At 42.0% G+C, this 10,000-nt stretch overlaps 1 protein-coding gene across 12 annotated transcripts in view; it reads right to left on the bottom strand.

Annotated features, from left to right (window-relative positions):
• Window positions 1-10,000, bottom strand: part of inpp4b (inositol polyphosphate-4-phosphatase type II B) — a 256,046-nt gene that overhangs the window by 167,631 nt on the left and 78,415 nt on the right. The window contains exon 1 of one of the 12 annotated variants that reach the window (XM_058386145.1): window positions 7,066-7,189. The exons of 9 other annotated variants lie outside the window; for them this stretch is intronic. In XM_058386145.1, coding sequence (XP_058242128.1) covers window positions 7,066-7,116 — 51 coding nt within the window. In that variant the 5' untranslated portion in view covers window positions 7,117-7,189. Of the gene's footprint in view, window positions 1-6,482; window positions 6,725-6,811; window positions 6,971-7,065; window positions 7,190-10,000 lie in introns of those variants that run through there. 2 more of the 12 variants (XM_058386144.1, XM_058386146.1) reach the window with 2 other exon arrangements.

Here is a 10,000-nt window from a genome sequence, read left to right as displayed (position 1 = left end):
TTGCACTCAGTTCTCACGCACTTCTCAGTGTGTACGCGCAAGAACAGCCGAGAGAAGACTTTCAGCTGGCACTACTCACATCTTCACACACAGCTCGAGTGCTGGAGAAAACTCCAGCTTCATATATACTGCACTTTATCACACACTATCACACACTTATTACACACTTATTACACACTTATTACACACCGCACTCAATGAACAACCTCCTACACAGCTGAGCCATGGATAAAGCTGGAGGAAGATCAGCGAGCGGAGCCCCAGCCTCGCACCCGAGCACACAGATACGTCTTAAAGTGACAGATTTTCCTCACGCTCAGAAAAACAACCATGCCATGAGACATGTCTCAAATCTGTAGACGCTAAAAACACTGCTTCCAAAGTCGTAAACACGCTCCTGGAAATCAAAACCACGGCAATCTCATCGTCGAAAACCTCCACATTGTGGCATCTTTCTGTCTGCTGGCTGTCACAGCGGTGCTGTTGTACACATCAGCACTAAAGCATGGCATGGGGACGTGCTGGATGATCTGCGGAGGTGCCAATCCAGCTGTGAAGAAAAACAAACCCAAAAACTTTATCCTACTTCACTATCAACAATCTTTTTACCCATCAAAGCTCCAACCATCAAAAGCACCTCCAACTCAAACTAGCTAAGTCTTTGTCACATATACATTACAGCAGAGTGAAATTCTTTCTTCATATATCCCATCCTTGGGGGTTGGGGTCAGAGCACAGGGTCAGCCCCCTGGAGCAGGGTGGATTAGGGGGACTTACTCAAGGGCCCAACGGTGACAACTTGGCAGTGCTGGGGCTCGAACCCTGATCTTTTGGTCAACAACCCAGAGCTTTAACCACTTGAGCCACCACCATCCTAGAGCTTTTTTTTACTTTCCAGTGAACTGGTGAGTATCTGCTACTTTGACCTGTTCTTCAGTTTTGGAAGAGGATCAAGCTTGGATCAGCCATCAGCTACTATCGTGGACACACACTCACACACATTTATCTTGCTACCCTTCTGAAGACACACACACCGACACACACAGGGCTCACAACTCGACCCTCATTACAGTACAAAAGTAACTTATAATCACATAAACACACACTTTTATCATGCTACTCTTGTGAAGATACACACACACAAACACAGACCCACACAGGTGCGCACACACACACACACACACACACATATAGACAACCCAGAGCCTTAATCACTTGAGCTACTATTGCCCTAGATGCTCCAGATGCCAGATCTTTTTACTTTCCAGTGAACTGGTGAGTATCTGCTACTTTGACCTGTTCTTCAGTCTTGGAAGAGGATCAAGCTTGGATCAGCCATTAGCTACTATCGTGAAGACGCACACTTTCACACACACACACTTATCTTGCTACCCTTGTGAAGACACACACACACCAACACACACAGAGCTCACAACTCTACCCTCATTACAGTACAAAAGTAACTTATACTCACAAACACACACTTTTATCATGCTACTCTTGTGAAGATACACACACACACACAGGATCAAACTTGGACCAACCCTTTCTGTAAGGGATGTGTTAGCTTAGTGGTTAAGGTGTTGGGCTAATGATCAGAAAATTGTGAGTTTGAATCCCAGGTCCACCAAGCTGCCACTGCTGGGCCCCTGAGCAAGGCCCTTAACCCTCAGTTGTATAAAATGAGATAAAGTCACTCTGGATAATGGATAAATTAAAGGTGACGAGTGATATTTGTGCACTGTATGTACTGACCATTAGTTATATCTCATGTACATGTCTGTCATTTGGTAAACACCCTTATCCAGTGCGACATACATTTTAGCTCATTTTATACAACTGAGCAACTGAGGGCCTTTGCTCAGGGGCCCAGCAGTGGCAGCTTGGTGAACCTGGGGTTCAAACTGAGCAGTAGTCCCACACTTTATCCATTAAGCTACCACATCTCCCTATCCAAAGCTCTAAAGAAGCATAGTTTTCATCTGTCTCCTGTATCCACTGTAGCAAAAGCTTAAAAATCATAAAATCCTCCATCTAAAGCGCAGACGTATTCACCTATGTGTTTATTTACTTTCAAAACGAGTGTCTAGTGCAAATCTACATCAATTCCCAGCAGTGAAAAAGAAACATTGATGGTATAAATCTGTATGATAGAAATGTCTGACATACTGATGTGAATATTTCATTGAGAGGGAAAAAGGAAAGAGCTCACGGTTTCATTATTCCACTGAGAAACGCGTCAGGTCCTTTGAGAGGAGAGACGCTGATTTCTGAAGTGTGTAGCAGGAATTTAGTGGGAAAAGAAACTTCAGTAGAAAAGGTCAGACAAGTGTTTGGTAGAGGGAAAAAAAATATCATATGAAATAGAGAGAGATAGAGAGAGAGATGAGAGCATGAGGTAAGGGAAGAAATATAAGAAGAGGAAAACAACATATTTCAAATAGCGCAAGAGTGGTAGTGATAGGTAATATAATTCCTCACTGGATAAGGGTGAGAGAGACGTGAAATCGAGAGAGAAAAACCCAGCGTGAGACACCTCGCTTGCTGCAAGAGGAACAGAGAACAGGTACAGGATGGCAAAACGGAAAACTTATCGGACCTTTGGCTTTCAGGGAAGCCCCTGAGATGTTCGAAAAATACCCAGGCCCGAAAAATACCCAGGATTCCAAATTGTAACTAGTTGTGCTTTCATTTCTGATCAGAAAAAAAACGTTTAGATCATTAAAGTGTTGATCCACCACAGATTACTATCTCCCAACCCACAGGATGTCCAAGATCCAAGTATGTCGTGTGTATTTATACTGTATGATGAGAATGATGTATGCTGTGAAACACAACTCCTACAAATATCCTGCAGCAGATGATGTGATGCAGACTCTGTACCGCAAGGAAGGTGTTAGAAAACCCAAACCCACAGTTTTACACTCTTGCTCTCTCTCTCGCTCTCTCTCTCTCTCTTGCTCGCTCTCTCTCTCTCTCTCTCCCTTCCCTATGGTCTCTCTGTCTCTGTGTCTCTCATATATATATATATATGTGTCTTCTCTCAGAGCAGAGTCAAAGTGAGCAGAAAGCAGAGCTATGAAAACTGCAATATTATTTGAACCGTAAAAGTTTAACCCTCCTATTATCCTTGAGGTCAATTTGACTCCATTCAATATTTCATGTCCCTAAATGTACACCAATCAACATTACATGACCCCCTGCTTAATATTGTGTTGGTCCCCCTTTTGCTGGCAAAACAGCCCTGACCCGTCATGCACTGTGTATTCTGACACCTTTCTCTCAGAACCAGCATTAACTTCTTCAGTAATTTGAACAACAGTAGCTCGTCTGTTGGATCGGATCACACGGGCCAGCCTTCACTCCCCACGTGAATCAGTGAGTCTTGGCCGGCCATGACCCTGTCGCCGGTTCACCACTGTTCCTTCCTTGGACCACTTTTGATAGATACTGACCACTGCAGACCGGGAACACCCCACAAGAGCTGCAGTTTTGGAGATGCTCTGATCCAATCGTCTAGCCATCACAATTTGGCCCTTCATCAAACTCGCTCAAATCCTTACGGTCGTCCATTTTTCCTGCTTCTAACACATCAACTTTGAGGACAAAATGTTCACTTGCTGCCTAATATATCCCACCCACTAACAGGTGCCATGATGAGGAGATCATCAGTGTTATTCACCTCACCTGTCACTGCTCATAATGTTATGCCTGATTGGTGTATATTTGACATATATATATATATTTTTTCGCTTCATAATTAATGACTTTTCCTAATTGAATGGGGACAACCATAGATTTCTATAATCTTCATGAACATCCCTCTGATTTAAAGCCCTAATCTAATAAACATACCTGTGGTACTTGAAGAACTACTGAGAGTTTACACGACATGGGAGAGGGAACATATCATTTCTCAGAGACGCAGAGGAAAAGTCATGTTACTATCCTTGATAGCAGAAACTTTCCCAATATTAGAAATAACAAAAATCTGTACTTAGAAATAAAATAAAACCATTAAAAACAAACAAACAAAAAAAGATCTTTCTGTCCAGTATGTCCAAATATTTTTTTATATTTTATATTAAATATTAATATATAAATTATATATATATATATTAAAATTATATTATATTAATATTCTGGGGGTTTAGGAGAATATGCTGGTTTAGGGTTATGTTTTATTTAAAAAGCTATTTAGGTAAAATGATCTGACCAAAAAGAAACCTGGGTAAAATTTATATTCTGGAGGTTAAAATTGCTGGTCAAACTGACCCCAAGAGCAAAACATGTTTGTAAATTTAAGGATAACCTGAGAGTTCACTTTATAACCGAATAATTCTGTGAGTCAAGTACGTTAACAGCACAAACCCAAATTTAAAACACAGAACCATAAATAATAGAAATCCTCTAGAGTCAGGAGAGAATTTAGAGGTTGAAGATAACCACTAACCACATTTAAGATGTAAACAGATATAGTGTAGATGTAAACAGATATAGTGTAGATGTAAACAGATAATACAATAGCAACTGTGTAAACTGTGTAATGTGAAATCTCTACAGATGTCCATCATTAATGCCATGTTAGTATTCCCACTTATATCTGTAAAGCACTTTTTCTTCTAGTAATAGCTCACCTGTGTGTAACAGGTGATAACACTTTCACGTTACACACTACTAGACATTGCAAAACGAATTTTCCCATGAGAAATAACGTAAATGCAGATAATCCGTTCCAGCCACCCGGAAACATGACCGATACAAAGCGTATGTAAACTGTACGGCTGCTTACAAAGAACTGACCCAAGCCAAGCATCGACCCATGTCAAGGCTCCTCACAGGAAATCGTACCACCAAGCTTGGGCTAAAAATAGAACAGACCACCCACTCCACCAATCCGTCAACAAAAATACACCTGAAAAATCACCTAGCCAAAAAATCACCAAGAATCACCTTGAATCTTGGCACTCCCTGTTCTGGGCTGACTGTGACATCATAGATAGACACACAGATGACCTCATCATGATATCCTTTGTCCTAGAAATTCTTTCTGTTCTGTTTTGATGAGCAGGTGCTCAGACGATGACTGTTTCTTCTTCTGTAATTTAGATAACCATTTTGCCAAACTGCCAGTGAACACGTCAAGTCTGCTTCTGCTGATGACTTTTGTTTACTTATAGATACTCTGAATATTACACCTTTCTTCTGTATAAATACTCCCCGTACATTTTAAAGAGTTTTGCTGTTCAGTCACTGGCTCTGTGTGGATGTTTGGCAAAAAAGCTCCGCTGATATTAGCAGAAATAGCGGCAGAAGCGTGACTCGGGCTTCTTTTCCGAGTTAACCGGAACTACATATTAGTTTAAATTATGTATTTGTGTGTGTTGTTACTGACTAAACTGCTGTGACACAAGAATTTCCCTCATGGGATCAATAACGGATCCATCTATCTGTTCTTTTTTTTTGACACAACCCATTGTTTTGTGACAGACTTATCAGATCAGCGCCTAGCACTTTTTCCACTGTTCTGCGTCACTTCTCGGCGTCTCCCTAAGATGTGGTATTTTGCAGAGATGACAGCGTCAAGAATTCAAAGGAAGCAGTATAGATTTGAATCACGATGCCTCACAGCATACTGCATGGAACGTTGAATCATTAGGTGTTTTCGCGCGTCGGATCACAGCTCGAGGCGCCTATCTTCCTGGAAGAGGAAGAGATACACGCTTCTAATAGAAACCTCTCACAATGCGAGAATGGCACATGAATATAAATACGAGGATCTGGGCTTTCTTCTTAATTATCAGCTCGTCTCCGTTAGTTTGGCTGAGCGCCGTATCTCTGGCCGAGAGTCTAACACATGCTACACACTACAGGAGGCCAATTAACGTTTCGTAAGAGACAACGGCGGGAGAATTTATAAGTCTCCTAGGCAATTAAACGGAATATGTTGCTGTAAGCTATTGTAAAAGGAAACCGTTTAAAAGGGGATGATTTTAGAGCAGGAGTGGAAAGCGCCACTTCTGACATGAAATCGTAATGAGTTTAAGTGTAATGGGGAGAAGGAAAAGAAGAAGAAGAAAAGAAAGAAGTGTGTGCTTTATCTGATGGAAGAGCAGCATGAGGGATTATGCTGAAGCTGAGCAATGTAGAAGCATTCAGTCAGTTTAGGTGTGTGTGGTCTGTGGGATTCAACCATGACAAAACTTTGGAGAAAATAAACACACACGGTCCAAAAAGTATCAGCAACAGATAACCACACACACACACACACACACACACACAAACACAGCTACTGAAAAATGCTTCAGTGTTGTGGATTTAAGTAATATGATAACAAAAAAAGGAAGGAAGGAAGAAACAAGTCCAAGTGATGTGTTACATGTGCACCTAATGTTGAAACCACAGTCACTTTAATTAGCAATGCAGCACAAGCCCCCCCACACACACACACTTTATAATTCATATAAGCCATATTCACATACCTTTTATCTCTGGTCTTATCTACTGATTTGTTCCTGCAGCGAGAAAGATTTAAGTCCTTATTTAAACAAAAGAAGAAAGAAAAACCCGTGAACATCGTTTAGTCTCCAGTTTAAGATGAAACTGTCCCTGAACTCCCAGAAATATTTGTCTCAGTGATCATTTCAACTTCTTACAAGTTTCACGTTAAGCTCCGGACACGACCTTTAGATCTGATCAATCTTTCATTTTCAATTCACACCAACACACACACCTTTACACACACACACACCTGCACACACCCACGGCAAACACATCAGCATGTTAATCTCATAAACACACACACTCTTACCGACACAGGAATCCTGAATGACCCATCCACATGCATTCCATCCCCACGCACCGCATTAATCCGCATTCACACATGCAACAACATTCGACACGGAGCTTGTTCACGACTGATGAGGAAATAAAGGCGTGTGGAGGAGTTACGCAGCCTGCACAGGAATTCCAAGCTTGTCCCGGCATGTCATAAAACTCAACAAGCTCCTCACCGCCTCCTCCTTCCTTTCAACCTCCACCCTTCTGCTGTGTATGTGTTCTTACCTCCTCCTGTACTCTCCTCCTGCAGACGCAGCAATACAGAGTGCAGGTCATAGTCTCTCGCTCGCTCGCTCTCTCTCTCTCTTTCTCTCACACACTCTCGCACTTTCACTCTCTCTCTCTCCCTCTCTCTCGCTCGCTCCCTCCCTCCCTCTCTCTCTCTCTCTGGGGACATGGTCATATATTTAAGCGTGCTGCTAAACAGTCTATACACAGAAGCTCTTCAAGGAGAACTAAACATTTGGAAGGTACTCACAGGGTGTCTGGAGGTATCCTTAAATTTTACTACTACTACAAATCTATTTAATGATCAAATGTGCAGTGAGATATCTGTAAAAAATAAAATAAAAAAAGAGGGGATGGGAGGGGAGGGGAGGGGACACCTGACAGCGAAGTCACACTGTATAAGAGACTGTAAATATCCACACCTTACCATATGAGACTGAGAGGAAAAAGAGGAAGGAAAATAAAGAAGAAGAAGAACAAGAAAAAAAGATGAAGATAAAGAAGAAGAAAATGAAGAAGATGATGATAAAGAAGCGGAAAAAGAAGAAGAAGAAGAAGAAGAAAGCTATGAAAAAGGAAATGAAGATGATGAAGAAAACAAAGAAGAAAGGGATTAAGAAGAAGATGAAGAAAACAATGAAGAAAAAACAAGGAAGAAGAAAAAAAGATGAAGAAGAAGAAGAAGAAAGCTATGAAAAAGGAAATGAAGATGATGAAGAAAACGAAGAAGAAAGGGATGAAGAAGACAAAGAAGAAAAGATGAAGACAAAGAAGAAAAAGAAAACTATCAAGAAAACAATGAACAAGAAGAAAATGAAGAAGAAGAAGAAGAAGAAGAAGAAGAAGAAGAAAATCAAGAAAAAGATTAAGACAAAGAAGAAGAAGAATCCCTTCTTCTTCTTCTTTGTCTTCATCTTTTTCTTGAGGAGGCAATGATCAAGAAGCAGAAAACAAAGAAGAAGAAAAAGGTGAAGACAAAGAAGAAAAGAAAACAATGAAGTTATCGAAGAAGAAGATGAAGTCAAAGAAAAAGAAAAAGAAGAAGAAAAAACGAAGTCGAAAAATAATAAGACGAACAAGAAAACAGAAGAAAACGATGCAAGAGCAAGAAGAAAATGATGAAAACTATGAAGACAAAAAAGAAGAGGAAGAAGAAAAAGAAGTGCAAGAAGAAGAAGAAGAAGGAGAAGAAGAAGAAAATGATGATAAAGAAGAAAACGATGACAAAAAAGAAGAAGAAGAAGAAGAAGAAACTATGAAGAAGAAAACGAAGATGACGATGGAGAAAAAGATGAAGTCGAGGAAGAAGAAGAAGAACACAAAAAAACGCAGAAGAAAGAATGAATAAAAATCTTTCCTCTATAAATGAACTGCACCAGATTAAGAATCTTTGTAGCTGAAAATCTGAATTTAGTTTTATTCAAATTTAAGACTTAATGACTTCAATATTCCCAAAAAAATGATATTTATATTTTCCTTCTTAAATGATTAAAGCTCCACCCTGGAATTCACCAGAGTCAACACTGCCTCTGAGATCAAACTCTGTGAGCTTCCTATTAATCCCAGCTCTCAGAGTGACCTTCTTATAGAAATCCTCTTCCCTCCAGAATATCCTTCCACATTCCCAGGGTTCCGAGTCCAGACCTCCAGACCTCCAGACTCCAGCCGGTCAGAGTCCCGGTCAGTGAGATTCCCAAAAGTACTGCATTAAGAGCCTGAGCTGGCTGTCCAGGCAGAAGCAGATTGAAAACACACACACACACACACACAGAGCAGTGTGCCAGTAAGCCACACACTCTGCACCACTGTGCATGTGTGTGTGTGTGTTTCTCCACATCATACCCACAACATAACCTCCTGTAGGTCAAAGGTCATCATGTGAGACTGTTTATTAGTCGTTATCTTTTTCCTCAGCTTACAGCCGTTTCCCTTTTCTCAGTCCTCACGTGATCTGTGCAGCACCAGCTGTCTCACACACACACACACACCCCAGTGACACACATCGATGGAGGTTCATGTTGATTAAATGCTTATTTACATCCTGCCTCATCTACTCAAAAACAACACACACACCCACACACACACACACGATAAGGATAATCTGAATCACAGAGCCGTTCAAGAGTCTAAAAGGAGAATAGACAGATTTCTGTGGCCATGTATGTCTCAAAATAATACCAGCAAGCAGCAGTTCCTCATTTTTTATTTGATTTTTTATTTCTTAACTTTTTTTCACTCTTCACTTTGGAGTCTGATGTCTTTCAGCTACAAGAGCCCAGGGCTCCTCACTCCACCCAGAGCTCCTCACTCCATCCAGAGCTCCTCACCTCCATCCAGAGCTCCTCACCTCCATCCAGAGCTCCTCACGCCACCCAGAGCTCCTCACGCCACCCAGGGCTCCTCACCTCCACCCAGGGCTCCTCACTCCATCCAGAGCTCCTCACTCCATCCAGAGCTCCTCACTCCTCCCAGAGCTCCTCACTCCTCCCAGAGCTCCTCACTCCACCCAGAGCTCCTCACTCCACCCAGAGCTCCTCACTCCACCCAGGGCTCCTCACTCCACTCAGGGCTCCTCACTCCACCCAGGGCTCCTCACTCCACCAAGAGCTCCTCACTCCTCCCAGAGCTCCTCACTCCACCCAGGGCTCCTCACTCCACCCAGGGCTCCTCACTCCACCCAGGGCTCCTCACTCCACCCAGGGCTCCTCACTCCACCAAGAGCTCCTCAATCCTCCCAGGGCTCCTCACTCCACCCAGGGCTCCTCACTCCACCCAGGGCTCCTCACTGACTCTCTTGTAGCTGATGGACATCAGACTCCAAAGTGAAGAGTGACAGCAGGCTTTCCCATGTGGTGGTGGTTAGATGGTGGTTAAATGTCTACATAATTTTGGCCTTATTGTGTTTCAAAATCGTATCTGAAGAGTGGTATTT

Source organism: Hemibagrus wyckioides, linkage group LG03 (genome assembly GCF_019097595.1).
Source record: "Hemibagrus wyckioides isolate EC202008001 linkage group LG03, SWU_Hwy_1.0, whole genome shotgun sequence".
Classification (NCBI taxonomy): Eukaryota; Metazoa; Chordata; class Actinopteri; order Siluriformes; family Bagridae; genus Hemibagrus; species Hemibagrus wyckioides.
The sequence above is the reverse complement of the archived record's forward strand: the minus strand, read 5'-3'. Positions and strand labels throughout refer to the sequence as shown.